This window comes from Diceros bicornis, chromosome 12 (genome assembly GCF_020826845.1).
Source record: "Diceros bicornis minor isolate mBicDic1 chromosome 12, mDicBic1.mat.cur, whole genome shotgun sequence".
In the NCBI taxonomy this organism is placed as follows: Eukaryota; Metazoa; Chordata; class Mammalia; order Perissodactyla; family Rhinocerotidae; genus Diceros; species Diceros bicornis.
In genome coordinates this window covers 44,095,217-44,115,219 of record NC_080751.1, presented here as the reverse complement: position 1 = coordinate 44,115,219, position 20,003 = coordinate 44,095,217, and the positions used below count along the sequence as shown (strand labels likewise).

General features: G+C 39.6%; 1 protein-coding gene across 4 annotated transcripts in view; it reads right to left on the bottom strand.

The window, feature by feature from the left end:
* The window catches only part of SLC8A1 (solute carrier family 8 member A1), a 321,729-nt gene that overhangs the window by 285,842 nt on the left and 15,884 nt on the right, over window positions 1-20,003 (bottom strand). For 2 of the 4 annotated variants that reach the window (XM_058551366.1, XM_058551367.1), the window contains exon 2: window positions 14,417-16,251. In XM_058551366.1, the coding sequence (XP_058407349.1) occupies window positions 14,417-16,215 (1,799 nt within the window). In that variant the 5' untranslated portion in view covers window positions 16,216-16,251. The remainder of the gene's footprint in view (window positions 1-14,416; window positions 16,252-20,003) is intronic. The other 2 variants (XM_058551369.1, XM_058551368.1) reach the window with 1 other exon arrangement.

Sequence of the window (20,003 nt, the reverse complement as noted above, 5' to 3'; positions counted from 1 at the left end):
CAGGGAAATACGTTTACTTGAATTTATCATATCAATAACTTCAAGAAGCAGTTACACTAACTGGATTTTAACACACTGAAATTTCTCGTATGAAGATTTCATATATATTTGATGTCTCTATCTGTCTGACATTTATAAAAATTTAGACCAATCATGCTTATTTAGGGATTAATTTCCATTGAGGAATCAGTCAACATACAATGAATATCCAGTATGGTCATAATTGTGAAAAAATTGATTATTATTTTTAGACAGTTAAGACTTCCAGAAATTTTTCACAATTGCCAAGAGAATGCAGTTCTTTGTAACAAATATGTCCTGGGATCATTAAAAAAAGAAGAAAAGGAAAGGAAAGAAGAAAAGAAAGTAAACCAGTACAATTGCAGACCAGGGTTTACTGAACTCCCATGGCACTTTGCATATATCTCTACCATCATGATTATATCACTTTGTGTTGTAATTAGTTTTCTTTTTTCCACTAAATTCTAAGCTTGGAAAAAAGGGACTCAATCTTTTTCAAGTTTCTAGATTAAGCCACAATTAAGAAGTTAATAGGGCCAGCCCTGGTGGCCTAGTGGTTAAGTTTGGCATGCTCCACTTTGGCTGCCCGGGTTCAGTTCCTGGGAGTGGATCTACACCACTGGTAGGTGGCCATGCTGTGGTGGTGGCTCACATACAAAACAGAGGAAGATTTGCAACAAATGTCAGCTCAGGGCGAATCTTCTTCAGCAAAACAGAAAAGTTAATCAATTTTTGCTGAATTAATTGGTTAGTTAATACATGGATGGATGAAAGAATGAGACTGGTGAGGAATAAAGATAAGTGTAGACGCAAAGATATAAGTAACATGTCAGGCACGATGAGGATTCAAGGGTAAGTTGCTAATATAACTGGCTTCTTTTAAGGCAGCATTAACATTGAAGGGAAAAGCATTACTCAATTCCACAGGCCTGTTTATTTTGGGGTAAGAGTAAGAATATGATTCTGGCATTGTCCCATAAGGACTTTCATTTCATAGCAGGCATAATAGAAGTGGACATTCCACTGCAATACAGCATATTATTATTCTTACTATTTCTATCATAAGCCTTCCCCCAACTCTAAGTCTGAATAACTTGATGTATCTTACAAAAACTCCTCAGGCATATTTACATCAACATCATCATGGATATCCCTCAGAGGCAAGGAGATGCAGAGCACAGGGAATCAAAATGCACCACTTTTTCCCTCGTTGGACAAACAATTTAAAATACTCTTCCAAAGGATAATAAGGGAAATAAACGCCATGAAAGGTTTGTGCAGGTTGAGTGGGCACCCAGCCAAACAGCTTCTCCTAAAAGTTGGACTTGCTGAGAGCATACAAAAGAGAAGAAGGGTAAGTCCCAGACCCAGCAACTAACCCCTTGGTGAGGTGTCAAGATCACCAGATGAGGCGCCAGTGTACTTGGTTTCCAGTTTGGCTCTGCTATTTAGAACAACTCATTGAATTCTTTGAACTTAAGTTTTCCCATGTGTGAAAGTCTTTGTTGCTTCCTTCTCTCTTTCTGCTATCTATTCAGAAACATTTGTGGAGCTCCTACTAGGTATTAATCACAGTGGCACTCTCTCCGCCCTAAAATAAATGTGCTAATGCCTCAAAGGTTGGTGTGAAGATGAAATATAGAGATGTAGGAACCTTGTAAATAGCAGAGTGGCATGTGAAAGGAAAAGTCTTATCTCTGACCCCGCTCACCTAGCTCCCTGGTCTCCGCATTACATCTTGCTCCCCTCTCTTCTTCCACCAAAATGATGATTGCAGTGATGGGGCATACTCTGGGCAGCATCTTGTTATAATTTGGATCATTTTCTGTAGCTATCATTTTCACTAGGCTAGTAGAAGACAACTATATGCCTTGAGTGCCCCTACTCTAAACACAAGCACACACACACACACACACACACACAAGTGCACACACAGGCACCACACACAGTGAATCACAAAACTCAGCAGTGTACTTTTTTTTTTTTTAAGAAAAGGAAGATAAGAGGAGAAGCCCCCTCTGCCTAATTCCCAGCAAGCCTAGATTAGACTTGTGTAAACAACCATCTGGAAGGTAACTAAAGGCAACAACAATAACAACTAACATTTACTGAGTGCTAACTATAAGGCAAGTAAGTACTAGCTAACTGGATTTATTCCTTTGAAATAGGTACGATTATCCTCATTCTATAGAGGACGAAATTGAAACAGAGAAAGGTTAATTAAATATTTACGAATTTATACAGTTTATGAATGACAGAGCAAGGATTTGAACCCTGGCTAGTCTGGCCCCAAAGCCTGTGCTCTCAATCATTATGTTACTGCAGATGATGCCTCTGGGTGCTTGCAAGAACTGTCACAAAGACCATCCTCTAAGGAGAGTGCTAAGATCTTGACCTCCTAAGGCTGTCATTTACATACACAAGGAACACCTACCATTCTGTCTTATTCTATGTGCAAGTTTGGGAAGCAACAAATTTAAAATGAACACAGCTAGAGTCAGGCACGCTGACAGTCTAACTGTAAAAGAGGAAAAAGAATACATATTTATATATATGGCAAATACAAGGACTCAAAACTCAACAGACCGTAACACTGGAAAACTTTACTGTTAGGATCAAAGGCCTAGATCCACTTCAAAATATCCCAAGAGTTCATATGTAAGAATTGATCATTAAATTAATAACCAAATAAAAACATATTAATTTACGAGAATATCACTTACAATGACTATGGAAGTCATGGAATATTAGGAAAGATGTTCCTTCCCTGAGAGAATTCAAATCTATAGAACATGCTTAGTCATTCCAACAACTAACTTTTGCAGGATATTTTAGCACTAGATATTGCCAGATAAATGAAGACAATATTCTTTATATTATTATTTTTATATTTATATCTATACTTATATTGATATTTACTATATCATTATTACATTATATTAATATTGATAATATTCTACCATTCTATTAGACAATGTGTAGGTCAGATGAATCACTTCCAATATAATACATCAGTTTAAAGCATCCCAAAACTCACCCACATAGAGTTCTTTCTTCCACATTAACAACAGCTCAAAAAGACCCCCTGCAGCTTTCTGTCTTTCCTTGCTAATCTGTCCATCCTCCTTCAACACCATGTCCAGATATTCTGAGAAGCTGGGCTATCTGAGTCTGAGAATCCGAAGGCACCAAGCCCCAGTTGATTGAATTCCTGGCTTCCTGGCTAGGTACTTCAATGTCTGTAATAGCCTTGTTTGTTTATGCTCAATAACATCATATCATTTAGAGGAAGGACTCAGACGTGAGTGACATAACTTCCCTTAGCAATGCACAGGATTAGGAAACAAAGTAGGAGAGAGGCAGCTGCTCAGGTCTGAAGCTAATATTGCCACCTTCCCCTCCTTCACATCCCTCTAAGTTCTTTATTGCTATGAACAATGAGTCAGATTTGAATTGTTCGCAATCTCTACTCTTCTGCTCTCCATTAGAGAGGGCAGCCAAATGGTGACAGAAGCCCTGTGGTTCTCTTCTGGGGACGAGCAGGCTCATGGCGTGGACTGCTACTGTCAGCAGCAACAGTGACAGCTCATCATCATTCATTCTCAGCTTAAACACTAGTGGCAAGAGCCCCATCCAGAAGGCGCCGAGAGAATGGTGCCAAGGAAGGCACAGAGAAGCTTCAGGGGTGACGAAACATCCACAACGGTGTACGAATATTTGTACACCCACCTCCTCAAGTAGAGCATGAGGTTCTCTATGGCAGGCACCATGTCTTAGTCACCACTGTTGTCCCAGCATCTTGCAAGGGACTTGACACCGGATAGGTGCTTATAAAACATTTGCTGAAAGCAAGAATAGGGTACCAGCCCTATTGGATTCCACAAGCTTCCTCTGGCTCCTCCAACATACTCAGGCAATTGTATGTACAGTAGTCTCCTCTTATCCTCAGGGGGATACATTCCAAGACCACGTGAAACCCCAGATAGCACCAAACTCTATAAATACTGTTTGTTCCTATATATGCATACTTGTAATAAAGTTTAATTTATAAAGTAGGCACAGTAAGAGATTAACAACAGTAACTAATAATAAAATAGAACAATTATAACAATATACTGTAATAAAAGTTATGTGAATGTGGCCTCTCTCTCTTTCAAAATATCTTATTGTACTGTACTCATCCTTCTTCTTCTTGTGATGATGTGAGATGATAAAATGTGAGATGATAAAATGAGATGAGGTGAGGTGAAGGATAAAGGCATCAGCACGTAGCGTTAGGCTACTAGTGACTTTCTGACTATACCCGGTAAGGAGGATCATCTGCTTTCAGACCGGGTTGACTCTGGATAACTGAAACCGCGGAAAGCAAAACCGCGAATAAGGGGGAACTACTGTGCATTTGATTTCAAAGACAAAGTTGCTGTCTATTTTTGATAAAGAAGCAGCTTGAGTGAATCCCATGTCTATCTTCTTATTCTCACACCGTCTTTTGTTTGCTTGAGCAAGAATCTGGACTAATTCCAGGCTTCACTTCACTTTAGTAATAGCTGAAATCTTATCAGGGCTATAGATTCTTTGCCTCTGTCTCTGTCCCTCTGCCTGCCTCCTTCTTCCCTCCTGCCTTTTTCTCTGTCTACCCCCTCCCTTTTCTTACTTTCCCTGCATCCACCCCTCTCTCTCTCCTCCTCCTCCTCCCGCCTGCCTCTTCATATCCCCCACCCCTTGCTCCATCTCTCTTTCTATATATCTCTCCGTCTCTCTCTTCTCTTTGCTTCTCTCTTCCTCCCTCCCCTCCTCCCACTCTCTTTCTCTCTGCGCTTCCTCGCTCGGTGTCCCTTTCTCCATTTCTGCCTCTCTGTTGTCCCTTGTTTCCCACATCTGTCTCCCCCCTTTGCCCTCCCTCCCCACTCCCTCTGCCTTCATCTAGCCCCTGCTGCCTCATTCCTCAACTCCAATCTTCCCTCCTTCTACCCGTCTCTTTCTCCCTTCTCTCTCTGCCTCCTCTCTCTCCCTCCCCCTCTTTGAGCTGATACACAAATCTCAGACACACAGATAGCCATATTAAACTGAATAGCTCATTTAAAAAACTGTGTCAAGTTAAGATTGTAATGTTTAGTGTGCGAGAATGAAAGCTGTCCTTTGGGAATTGTTTTGGTTTTATTATGTCCTAAAAATTAAACTCTATGTAAATAGGACTTAATTTTACGTTCCCATCTTTAGCTTGGTAAATTACAAATGCGCGTGTGTGTCTGTGTGTACGAGAAAAGTTTCTGTTGAAAGGGAACAGTTGGAGGCTTTTATTAAAAATTATAATTAATTACATTTATAAACATATTGTCAATGAGTTTACTCTAAACAGACCAATAATTCACCTGGAAAAGTTAAAAACATAAAATAAAATAGAACTACTTTATTAAAATCATATTAGTTACAGACACACCTGAATACTGATTTTGTATAAAGTGTACGCAAGCTGTCATGGGACAATCATCTGATTTTAGGTAGAAGTTTTTTTTGGTTTTTTGTTGTCTTTGTTCTCATCCCCTAGAAAGAATGTAGTTCAGAAGCAAGAGCGGCTTGGAATTGGACTTTTAAAACAGTATCTAAAAATATTCCATTTGCTGTGGGTAGGTCTGTATCAGATGAAGTGCCATGTGGGTCACATTATAGGAAAACTTAACCAGGAATTCTTACCGTTAATGACCTCCATGGGCAGAGAAAGGAAATTTTTAAACTTCTTGGTAGTGCTGACACCAGGTGACAAATGTTCTCTGGTACTGATTCTCTGTTGTCATTAATTTACACTGTCTTGTAATATATTAAAAAAAGATAGACCAAGAAACTACTATTTTAAGGATGGAGAAAAGCTACATTCATTGTTCATCCATATAAGGAAGTTAAACGATACAGGGCTAGTGCAGGCAAGCACAGAAAGCTACTAATAAAGAAGTTTCTTTTTTATTTAGGAACGAAGAGAAATAAATACCATGAGAGGCAAAAGAATGGACAATAATTGGACAGGTCAGGTACATGGAGGGCTTATGGCATTTGGTATTTTTCTTGCTTCTCAAACTCCATTAATCATGGCTCTTCTAGGTTAATGGAGAGTGGGGGTGGGGTGCAATGTGGTTAGTGCATGTTCAAGAATTCCAGAAAAGACAAATGACTGCTCTAGTTTCCCATCTTCTGAGCTGTGTGAGCACATGTTGTAATCAGGGTCACAGCACCACGAGCCTCCTACATGCTTGTCCTTGCCTATGAAAGCCATGCAAGAGGGAACAATCCCTGATGAGACAGTGCAGACTGTACAGTCAGGCAGTCCTACTGCTAAACTCTAGATCCACTCCAATTAGCTGTGTGATCCAAAGGAAGGTAGTTACTCTCTAATTCTCAATTTCTTCACTTGTAAAATGAGTATAATAGTGCCAACCTTATATAGTTGTTGTGAGGATTAAATCAAATGAACATTGTAATTCATACAGCATGAAACATGGCTCTCAATACATCTCAGTACCATCACCACCATCACCACCACTGTCACACCATCACCATCACCACCACCATCATCACCACCACCTCCAACACCACTACATCCACCACTACCACCATCATCACTACCTCCACCACCACCACCATCACCACTACCTCCACCACCACCATCATCACCACCACCTCCAACACCAGCACCACCACCATTGTGATCACCACCACCTCCACCACCTCCATTACTACCACACTACCACCACCACCATATGTCAAAGCACCATTTCCACTACTACCAACACCATCACCACCTGTACCACCATCATCCTCATTTTACAGGTGAGGAAACTGAATCAGAGCTTAAGTAATTTGCTGAAAGTTACAAAGCTAGTCGGCAACAAAGGTAGAGCTCAAACTTGAGTGTGGAATCCAAGTTGAGAGCTCCTCCTAGGTCCATCTTTATCTCAGGAACTCTAACATGAAAAGTGAGGTGGTCTTGGTTTTGAGGGTACCAAGAACTCCAGATCTCTCATACCTAAGCTTAAAAAAAATTGTACCTGGAAATAAAATATCCCAGGCTGTTTCATTAATATCTGAATTACCAGGTATACTGAATCTCCCTGGTTGCCCCGTTATGACCACCAGCCTGAAAGGCAAGGAACCCAAGTTCTGCTTTCGGATCTGTTTTTGTCCCTTGCCTCTATATTTTCAACTGTCACCAAAGAACACAATGCCTATTCCCATATCTGACCATGTGGGACATTGTAAGAGGAAAAAAAAAAAAATGTCACCTAAAGCACGAGTCCTCGGGAGAAAGGCAGGAAATGAGAATGCACTGTTTATTTCACCAGGATCTACAGTGAGACAGCTGGATAGGCCTGTGAAAAGAATGAGCTCTGGCTGGCTCAACCTTTGGCAAATAGATGGGTATTACGTAGGCAGTTATGTCCAGCCAGGAGAGGAAGCAAAGGAGGAGATTTCCTTTAATTCTGCCTATATTGTTGACTGACTGCTTTCCCTCCTAGGACCTTCTGGACTTCCCCACTACCAAGGCAGAAAGGGCAAGGCAGTGTGGGAAGCCAGCAGCCAAAGTGCGCTAGCTGCCAAAGCTGCTTGCCTGCTCAATCGGCACCTTCCACTGAGCTCCTCTCAGCTGGCTCTCCCAAGTCCTTATAAAGCCGATCTCTAGTGCCACTGACACACCTTACATTTGGCTGTCCTCTCTTCCTTTCCTGCCACCTGGCCCAGTGCCACTTCTAGTCTACTCTTACAAGGATAACTCTTTTTTTGTGTGTGTGAGGAAGATCAGCCCTGAGCTAACATCCATGCTAATCCTCCTCTTTTTGCTGAGGAAGACTGGCCCTGGGCTAACATCCATGCCCATCTTCCTCCACTTTATATGGGACGTGGCCTCAGCATGGCCTGACAAGCGGTGCGTCGGGGCGCGCCTGGGATCCGAACCCCGGGCCGCCAGCAGCTGAGCGCCCGCACTTAACCATTATGCCATGGGGCCAGCCCGGAAGGATAACTCTTAAGAGTTGCATGGGCATTGACAATGTGATAGGGGCTGAACAGCTTTGCCATCCCAAAGAACAAATCTCCAGTGAGCAGATTTCAGTAACCATGACAGAACATGATGGAGATATTTTATTGGAAAACCTCTACAGTCCCCATGATATTGTAACTCATAGTCAATTTTCTACACCTCGGCTAACAAGGACAGACAGCATAACAACAAATAACCCTATACAGGTGTTAGACCCTCAAGGTCGCTCCATTCAAAAGAATTAAGCATGTTTAAATCTCCTTCCCTGGGTTACCAGTGTCCTCAGTAAAGAAAATCTCTTCCCACTTCACAATTTAGTGTAAAATCTGCTCAGGTTTTACCAAGCTGGTGGCTGTACACTGGTAACTCTGAGAAAAAGGCAGGAGAGTGGGGTGAGAGTGGCTACAGAGTCAAAGTAGGTCAAAACCATTCCTAGAGACCAAGGACTAATTCACAAAGTGCAAAGTGAAATGCTGACAACATTTTACTAAAAATCTTGTAAATTTTCTTTAGAAACTACAAGAGGCAATGTGGTACACAAGGGCAAGCAGATAAGCTTTTTATTTTTCAAGTAGATCAACTATTTCACTTATTTTAAAAAAATGTTTATTTTTATTTTATTGTAGTAAAAATACTTCCATGAGATCTACCCTCTTTCCAGATTTTTAAGTGTACAATACAACATTAACTCTAGGCACAATGTTGTACAGCATATCTCTAGAACTTATTCATTTTGCAAAACTGAAACTATAGCTGTTGATTAGCAACTCCCCATTTTTCTTGCCCCCTGTCCCCGGCAACCACAGTTCTGCTCTCTGCTTCTATGACTATTTTAGATATCTCACATAAAGTAGAATCATGCAGTGTTTGTCCTTCTGTGACTGGCTTAAAGGGATATATACTCAGATTAATTTAAACACTCTCATAATGATTTACATCTCATTAAAGAAAATGAATGTTCACTGACTGTTCATTAAGTTTGACAACCATCCTATTTAGTGAAATTGTCCATACTCTCGGGTTTACCAAGAGATGACTCCATCTTAAGATGTACATCTCATTTTTCTCTCCAGTTATGACTTCTGTCCTTCAAAAGCAAATGCAAATACTGTGTCCAAAATTAAGCCTTCTCCTACACAGCACATACACATCTGTGTAATGATATTTGTACTTATCAAAATAAGCATTATCTCAATGTTTCCCATTTTAGCGTATAAGGAGTATATTTCTTCTGTTTCCTTCCTAATGATTAGCCCAGTTCTGGGCACAAAACAGTAGCTTATTAAGTATGTGCAGATTGATTGATATATAATTCTTCTCTAGCCCTAAACTAGTAAAGCAACCAGACCCCTATGTAATGGCCTTGAATGACGACTCAGAAAAGAGCCCATAATGTAAACACTTCAGTGTGTCTAAACTATGAAATATCCTCATTTGCTAAGATAAAATTTCTTTACATAACTATATTATAGCCCCAAACTCTAATTAGCAGTGGAAAAATGAGATTACAACAGCAAACATGGCAATCTGGTTGACATGGTAAACAACCCTTCTGCACATAATCAATTTAGGCTCCTGGCACTAGTGAATTAGAAGTCATAAATTTCCTTTTTGGCTCTTACCTTGTCTTATTTTTATAATAGTTATGCATTCATAAAAACATATACATTTATAAAAACATTTCTTGTAGTTATAATCTAGATTTGCAGATGATACTACATGTGGTTTGATTCTGAGAGAGAAATATTCCAGTCTGAAAAGATAATCCACCAAAGCAGAAATCAATCCATTAAAATCCTAAAATTATTACAACTAAATTTCTTACATTAGCACATTACCTAGGATAATTTTATGTCAATATAAAATACCACGCTTCCATCATTTTGATAGGCTAAATGTAGCAGATAATATTCTTCTTCCATAAAGTAAATCTTGAATATGTGGGATTCAAGGTAATATGTACTAATGGCCTTTCTTGCCTAAAGTTATTTTCTCTACTATTTTTCATCATTTCTGATTCCCTCATACACACATAATTATTATTCTGTCCTGATCACTTCAAGTTTTCTTAATATTTTTGGTTCATGTGTTTTTATAGATGGCTGCTTTCTTGTGTTACATATTTGTTCTACTCTCAGAATTAAATTGCTATTTCATATAGCTAGGTCTTTAGTCCTTGGAATTATATAGAGCAAGAGAAGAATAATGGCAACATAAATAGCAAACACAAAGTATTTATTTTCCCTGGAATATAATAATAATAATTCCATATAATCTATATCATCTTGAAATTTTCTTTTCTATTTCTTTTTCCAAAAAAAGTGATGTAAATATTCAGTGTCAAAGAGCTATATTTGTTGAGATGTCTTGCATATTGTATTTCCTAGAGTTAATGAAGTTACAACCATACTTGAAAATGTGATAGTTGTTAAAACAAAATTAATTTTGGACAGACCTATTATTTAATAAATTATGCTGTGGCTAGGAATCCCTAGTAAACTGATTTGCTAAGCAATATATTATGCAAATTTCCCAACCTACATACTTTGTTTTTCAACTATATACTGTAAACATGTAATAGCAAATGCTCATGATCTTTTGAGTCATCTTCCAAAAATGATATTATTACTGGGTTTTAACTAAGTAATTAAACCTGATTTGTATCTACTGTAGTTAATTAACTTTAACATTTTCTAGAACAGTCAACCTAATGTTAGGCCTTTTGAGACCAAACAACATTTTGTAATAATTATTACCACTAAACTAGCATCAGTAAAGAACAGTGTTAGTAGCACTTCAAGTTTGTGGACATCACCTACCAAACCACAAATCAAATGAGCATATTCTTCATTTATTTTTTATTAGCTGTTAACATTGGACAGAATTCCCCGTTAAAAGTTAAGATTAGCTGGCATGGGTTTAGTATTTGTCATTGCTTGAGTTTATACAAAAGCATGTGCTGTTAATTATATCTATTTAATGAATTTTTGCATTGTAATGTTAAAATGTTTTGCCGAGGATACATTTTATTAGAGACTACAAGCACCACTTATTTATCAATATTTTTCTCAAATACAGAATTTGGTCTTAAAAAAGGTCAAGCTGAAATAATTCAACTCATTTATGTAAAAATATGAATGAATAGGTACAAAAATGTTTATATTACAAATTTAAATGACTTCTTCCACACTAAAAATAAGATCAAACATTAGGAATCTATCTTGTTGTTGAAACCAAAGAATCAATAAAGTTGACTGCCTCTTGATCTCCATCCCTAATCAGATTGGACCCTATTTCAACCTTGGTTAATGGCTTCTTAAAATTAGATAGGCTTTAAATCCAGGCTTTTCCAGGAATCTCTTTATGGTGCTCTGGAAAGAATCATAAATTCTGGCTTCATGCACAGCATTTAACAAACAAACAAAAATATTTTATTTATTTATTTATTTGTTTGTTTATTTTTCCCCCAAAGCCCCAGTAGATAGTTGTATGTCATAGTTGCACATCCTTCTAGTTGCTGTATGTGGGACTCGGCCTCAGCATGGCTGAAGAAGCAGTGCGTCAGTGTGCGCCTGGGATCCGAAACCCGGCCGCCAGCAGCGGAGCGCGCGCACTTAACCGCTAAGCCACGGGCCGGCCCAAAAATATTTTTTTTAAATATTGAATAAAGCTCAGTGGTGTCAACAGCCCCATCTATGTTTTTAAGAAAGTCATCTCTCGAGATGAACTCTGTAATTGGATGAGATATAAATTCATTCTTAAAGATAAATTGGGTTGAGTCTACATACTTCAACTTCACTGCATGATGACAAACTCTCTTTCACTTGGATGTCTGTGGACCTGGCATTGGAAACAGCTACCAGAGGAAAAATGATCCATAAAAAAAAAAAAAAAAAAAGAATAAGAGATCTTTGATAATATTATATTTTTCTATAAACATGATGTTCGAATCCTTGGTACCTAGCTTAAGGCTAAGTCCCAGTCATCCAAACAAATTTATTCAAGCAGTAGACCTATGAAGCATCTACAAAGTTCATCAACGGTAACACTCTATAACATCAAAATGAAAACTGTTTTATATTAAAATTTTAGAAAGAAGAAAAAAATGTAGGTCTGTAATTTCACTCTACTTACAAACAAAATATTTTGCCATTTCTAAAATTTCATATTTCAACTTAGCAAATAAAATATAGTAAAAGTTTTATTAAACTAGAAACTGGTGATTGATCTAGAATACTCCTAAAAACACATATTCAGAGATGGCATGCCGATAAGTCCACTGATTCTTACCAATTTTCATGGGATATCTAAATTTCTAAAGCTGGAATTTGGCAATATTCCTTCCTTAGAAGAATTAAATCAATTTAACGGCATAGGATGAATGTTTTAAATGGAGCTTGGCAGAAAAAATTATTCCATCAAATCACCGCCAGTCTTCTTTTTTTTTCCTTCTTCTTCTTCTACACTATGCCTGAAAGAAGGCTATTTATTTATGGTTTGATAAAAGTCTTGGATAGCAGAAAAGATAGGGAAAACCTGACTCTCTAATAAATAAGTACAGAGCCATTATTCTTAAGAGAAAGCAAGATCAAATTTTCATCAGAAAACATGCTAAGTAAAATGAAGAAACAAAACAAAACACCAATTTGGTCAGATTTGAGGGCTACCCTTGTGAGTTCATTTAATAACTTGCAATATTCCTTTAATAACAAGTAATACACTTTTACATGGATTACAAGTGCTATCTAATTCAAGAGGGCTCAATAACTGAAATGATTAGAAAATATAATGAGACAGAATTCCTACCAAAGGAATAAAGTTTATGTGTGTTAACGTGGGCAGGATCATACTCAGTGCAAGGCCTTTGGGAAAATCGTTCCTTGGGTATGCAGGATATTCATTTCCTACTATATTACTATCTTTCAGTAAAATAAGTGTCCCAACAAAGCACATCTCAATAAGTGGAACATTATATAAGAACCAACATAAAATAGATATTCATCAAAAGCTATCCCCATACACACACATCCGAAGATGAATATTATAATCTCTGCTTTGCTTGATTTCATTATGTCGCACTCAGTAATTGTTCACTCTATAACAACATCAAAGAGATGCAAAGACATTGGAAGGCTCTTTCGGGAAAATCTGTTCCCTCTGCCCATCCCACAACACTTTTGTGTTTGTTTTCCCTACATTTTCAGTGGGAGAAATTTCACCTTGGAGACAACGTACTTGCCATTTGACTTATCACATGCCATTTACACAACAGTTCACTATTTTTTGAACTAACTGTATTTTATATACTTCTTTTCTTTCCTGAAATACCTAAGTTGCCTCTGAGTCAACCAACATAATCATTCATTTTAATGTCCTATGTTGTATTGCAGATATTATAAATGGTTTCCTTTCTTCCTTCCTTCTAGTTTGGACATTGCTCATTGAGTCAAATTTTCTGGTTTGCTTTTAATGAATGCAATGCCCCCTCCTAGGCAAGGAAGGAGGACTAGCTCTCTAAATAGCAGCTGTCAATGGAAGAATCATTGCACAACCAGGCTCTCTGCGTGTTACAATGTGGGCAAGTATCACTGTAAAGTGCCCATACGAAGAGTAAATTGTTCCCATCCCACTTTTTTTCTCTGACTGCTCCCTGTCAACTAGGATGCTTGGACAGAATCTTATTTCTCCCCCCATCGCTATATCAGTAGGGTAAAATTGTTTGCTTAATCATCTAAAGTAAAATCTGACTGGAACTAAATAAGAGCTGTATGGCTTTTCCCACGTTGGCATAAAACTGAAAAAGCAGGATTGGTCATTAAGTCATAATTAAGCATTAGCATTTAAACAGAAACATCATCCTATATTGTCACAAAAACACAATGTCAGATAAAAACAGTAGAAATAGTTTCAGCCAGCCCTGGTAGTCAGGAAATTCTTTTCAGAGATGTTTCCTTTTTGGGCTTTCCCAATCTGTACTCAGTAATGAAGTTAGGGACCTAACATGATGTTTTAAATATTCCTTTTCTGTGTGTATATTATGTGACTCAAAACACAATACAAATTTTTCAACCCATCGTAAGTGGTTTGGAAAACTGTGTCACAAGACTCATTCTATCATGGTCTATAATGTACTTAAAATATGTAACAGCACAAAAGTAAAAATAAAATTGTGATGTCAAATTAAGATCTGTGTGTATAGAGGATATTGAGAAGTGCACACAAGCAAGGATTGGTATTTTGAAAGCAGTCGTGTATAATAACTATTTCATACCTTATATGCCAGTTAGTTTAAAAAACCATGCACACACTCTCACATCCACAAATGCACTCAACCACATGTATGTATATATATAAAAAAGAACTTACACAATTTCATCGTTCTGGAATTCAAGCTCTCCACATGTGTCCTCAAAGTCCTCCCCTCCACCTCTGGCAGTCCCTTCAATGGTTTTATAGGGAACGATAACATTTCCTCGAGCTCCAGATGTTCTCAATACTTTCACTTCCATGATACCAATGCTCTCACTTACATGAGTCACAGGTTCCTCAAAAGTAAAGATGCCTGCGTGGTCATCATCAAAAATAGTCACAGTGGCAGTGGAGGGTGATCCAAGGCAAGCGAGTGTAGATACATGATTGGCTTCCAGTATGCCATCTTCTGAAGCTTCAGAAGACACTTTGACATTGCTGAGATGCACAAGGAAATTTTCATCCTCTTCAAAGATATCATCATCGATGATACCAACTCTGATTTCCTTCTGGGTCTCACCAGGCTTAAAGACCACAGTTCCTTCAGTAAATTCATAATCAGACCCAGCATTGGCTGTGCCATCCTCGGTTCTGAAGTCAACAAACACAGTGTTGGTCAAATCACCACCTCTGCGGATAATGGTCAGGGCTACAGTACCACAGTTCTCCAGACACTGATATGTCCCTTGTTCAAAGAAGATCTTACTAACAGGGTCATTTTCAGCCACTTCAGTGTTGACTTCGTGCATGCTGACAGCCTTCCTTGCTTGGTCAGCTGCATGCCTCTTTAAAATGTTGCCAGCTCCGGTCATCAGGCGAGTAGCTTGAATGCGGTAAAATGCTCGACTTTTTTGCTGCTGACTTAGGACTTGGTAGTTAGCTAATTCTATTAATTGCTCTATTTCTTTCTCCGGATGCTTCTGCTTGAGTTCCTTCAGAATCCTAGCCATTTCTCGCCTAGCCTCTTCATCATCTTGGTCCCTCTCATCGACCTCCAGAACCAGAGCGCCATCTAAGAAACTGTCAACATGGGAGTTGACCACTTTCCCATCCATTTCAATTTCAGTCTTGGAAGATGGTCTGTCTCCTTCATGTTCAATAATCATTCCCCTCTGCTTGCCAGCCCGATACCTCTTGTAAACATACTTGTAAAACAGAAGCCTCCTATCCGCTACCCAAGCGAACACAACACAGATGGGAAAGAAGAAGAAAGTAAGCAAACCTTCCCAGACCTCCACGACCCCAGGAGAGATGACAGACAGAATAATGTAAAGCCAGGTATAGGCAAAGATGCTCCAGGCTGCCGTCACAAAGAACACACGCAAATGCTTAATCTTCCTTGTCTCTCCATCCGGGACCACGTAAACACAAAGAGCAATAATGATGAACATATTGAATGCGGCACTTCCCACGATGGTGCTAGGACCGAGGTCTCCCGCAGTGAAGTTATGGCCACATACTTCAATTACTGAGAGGAGAATCTCAGGAGCAGAAGATCCCAAGGCCATCAAGGTCAGGTTGGAAACCGTCTCATTCCAGATCCTAACAGTTGTCTTGGTGGTCTCTCCATTGGGTTTCTTTATCGTTATTTCTTTTTCTTGAGACGTGATGACTTCTATAGAGGACATGAACCGGTCGGCAATGATAGAGACTCCAAGAAACATGTAGACCATGGCCACAAAATACACAGTAGCTCTAGCAATTTTGTCCCCAAAGGAAGGGTCTTGGGGCTCCCAAATGGGTAAAATCACCCCTCTCTTACAGTAATATGAGCCAGTACATTCACCGGTTTCATTGCCTTCTTCTTCCATTTCTGTCTCAGCACTTATATAGTCCACATGGAAAAATAAGAGAGCCACGATGGCCAACAGATGAAATCTCATCGAAAAGGCGGGTGAGAGACTTAATCGCAGCATGTTGTACAATGGCAGACTTCCAACTGTCCCAACCTACTGGTAAAAATAAGATGGAGGGAAGGTGGAAAAAAAATCACATCATTAGAGCCAGACCCAAGGCGCGTCTGATTATTTATTTTTATTACTTTAACCAATGATTCGTTTGTATTTGACTATCACAACGTCTATGGTGAATCATTATGCTACGAATCCATCAGCGATTAAGTAATTCTTTGTAACTCATTCTCTCCCTTTACGGATTTTCGACATGCAGTCCCCATTCACTGAGCAAGATATACAACAGATTTATTGGAAATGAAAAGTTCAATGATAGCCTTGCCTCACTGAATACACATTTATGTATGCTAACAGCCAATAAGAAAAAAAACCCAAAACTTTTGAAGCATTAAATAATTTTCTCCTTGTTGCTAAAGCAGATTTTCTCTTAAATTTCACTTAGTACAATTACCTCCCAGAAACTGTTTCATTGCCAAAATCACCTTATTAAAATTGATACTTTGAAGTTCAGACTCTAAAAATCCTACCAACACAAGGCCTAGTGATGATCTTAAATTCTGGAGCACATCTTACACTGCATTTCATGAAATCATGTCCTATGGCTCCACACTTATTTGGAAACACAGAGAAATCTCGAAGCTTGCCTGCAATCAAAGCTCAATGGTATTTGTACTCGAGGGAAAGAATATTCTGCTGCAATGCAATATTTCCACACATTAAGTACAGTTTTTAAAAGCATGTTTTGATGAGAGCACATTTCCTCCTAATTTGCAGCAAGCCCAGGTCTCCTGATACATTAGCAGCTGGGCATCTGATTCTTCAAGCACAATTCTTCACATCTGTGTACAGATCTCGCTTTAGAATCTGTGGGTTGTTCACAACAGGAAAGGGAGATAACCAGGCCCAGGTCTAGTGCTGTGTAAGACTCTTGCCTGGCAGGCTGTGAAACCATCATTACCAGCCATAAAATGTTCCTTTTAGGTGTCAATGTCATACTTTCCATGGTCATTCTAAAACACATATTAGTTCTATAGAGGGTTCAAGTGACCAAAAAAAGCAGGAGCAACAATTCCATCTAAATTAGCTCATGTGGCAGAATGACAGTGACCACAAAGTATACATATGATGAAGGGCTGTAGGCAATTAGGGATATGGCAACAGTCACTAAGCAGCACAAAGCTTGGTAAGCAAAGCAACGTGGTGGACTGAGCCACCACGGCCCCAAGTTCACCCATCCACTCAGACAAAACTCAGCTGGGACCTTCCATCACCTCTGCCTCCAGGGCTTGCAGGCGGACTCTGAAGTAGAGGAGGGTCTGTTCCCAGTCAGGGTAACCCTGGTCTGGAAGGCCTTGCAGGAAGGGCCAGTTATGACTTTAGATAGGGTGGTGATAGGAAGGGGTCCTAAGCCAGAACATAGCTTTGTGGCCTGATAAAAAGTAAAAAGTGGGGCTTGATTAGAGCCTTTCACAGCCTCAGGCTGGCTGAGAGTGGCTCCCAGATGTTCTTATGTTCTCTGGCCCATGTTTGCTGCTGGTGGCTTCTGTGAAAATTGCACCAGGGCCCAGGAGAACCTCTCTGGCCCAGCATATTCTGGCAGCCCCTCAGAGAGCCCATCATCGCCTAAAACCCTTTTTAGCTCATCACTATCAAGAGATAAGCTTCTTTGACATTTTTCCCATACTAAAGAAGACACAGCAGATGGTTGTGGTGGAAGAATTCCATTCTAAATAAAAAGCTGAAAAATAGAAGTAGCATATTTTCAAAATATGCAGAAGTTCAGGGTCAGTGTATCTGCTTGTTCAGTCATTACAAGGCTTGGGTGGGATGTAGGATCTCTGCTGAAAACAAGGTGACACAGAACCAGCCTGCAAGAGGAGTGGGAGATCTACTTCCAACTCCCTTATGCAGCCATTTATTCCACAAATATTTATGAGTGCCTAATACTTTTTTTAGAATGACCTGCTGGGCTCTCTTCTAGGTCCTGAGAATTCATCAGTGAATTAAAAAAAAACCACAGTCCATCCTCACTGAGCTTATATTCTAATGGGGAGGAAACAAACAAATAAACATAAATGTCAGATGGTAAAAAGTGCTGTAGTGGTGGGGAGGGGGGAAGCAGTACAAGTCTGTGTGTGTGTCACTGTGTGCACGCACATGGCACGTAAGATTTTATATTGGGTGGTTAAGGAAGGCCTCTCTGAGAAGGTGACATTTGAGCAAAGTTCTGAAAGAAGCAAGGAACCAAGCCTCGTGGAAATCTATAGGAAGAAAATTCCAAGTATGTGCAAAGGCCCTGACGGGAATTATACTTTGCATAGTCTAGGAACCACAGAGAAGCCAGTGTGATGAGAGGGCAAGGAGCGAGGGGAGCAGGGTTCAGGAGCTGGGAACACAGTGCAGATGGATCCTGAGGGGCACTGAGGCCACTGTTAAGGCACTGGCTTTGATTGTGAGGGAAATGGGAATCAGAGGGAGGTTCTGATCAGAAGTGTGATATGATCTGATTTTTCCCTTCAAAGGATCTCTCTGCTGGTTCAGTGGAGAATAGACTGTAGGGTCAAAGGCGGAAACAAGGAGACCAGCCTTTGCCCATTATAAAAAAATCTGATTTATAAATGATCCCAATGCCTCATAGGTATATAAAATGATACAGTAGAGATCTAAAGTTTAAAAGGGAGAAAGAAACATTTGTAGTGATCCTTTTGGAAGATCTGCAACTTAAAATGTCTTGGGAACCTGTAAGTATCAGAAAGCTTAAGTATTTGGTCACAGACAGTAGTGTAGAACAGAGATAGTAAACATCCAACAGAGATTTGGACCTGTGTCTGTCTCCAGGACTGATACAATTAACCACTCCCTTCAAATTACTGCCAAATCTCATCATTTCATTCTTCCCATTTCAGCCAAAATGAACTTCCTAAGTTCACTGCAGATGAACTTAGTGCAGATCAGACTTGCTCAATTCCCTTAAAAATCTTCATTGGTTGCCAATTGCCCTGTAGACAAATCCAAACTCCTCAATAAGCTGTTCAGACCTCTTAGGATCTGGCCGCTGAGCTCCAGAATATGGAAATTCTTTCCCTTCCCGGAACATGACAACACTTTCTCACCTTCAGGTCTTTGCAGATTGTGTTTTCTTTGCCCCAAACTATTTTCCTTCTTAGAAGCAGGTTTCAAAATGGCACAACAGCAAATTACAGTCGATTGTCTGAGAGAATGACACTAGGTTCCATTCTTAAACACTATCCCAGGGCCGGCCCCGTGGCTTAGCGGTTAAGTGCGTGCTCCGCTGCTGGCGACCTGGGTTCGGATCCCGGGCGCGCACTGACACACCGCTTCTCCGGCCATGCTGAGGCCGCGTCCCACATACAGCAACTAGAAGGATGTGCAGCTATGACATACAACTATCTACTGGGGCTTTGGGGGAAAAAATAAATAAATAAAAAAAATTAAAAAAAAACACTATCCCAGACGCCATGCTAACTTCTTCACATGAATCATTATGTTTAATACTTAAAATAACCAGCATTGCCGTGTCACACAACTCCTAGCGTTGCCATTTCCAGCAGCCTGTGTGAACAGCAACCCCTGGAGTTGTGTGATGCTTGGTGCCCTCACAGTAACCCTATACAGTAGATATTATGGGCCCATTTTGGTGGTGGGATAACTGAAGCTCAGACAGGTTAAGTACTTATTGCAAGTCATACAGATAGTAAACTCCTGAACTGATGTTAAAACCCTGGTCTGTCTCTGAGACGGACATAACTAACTGCTCCATTATATCATCT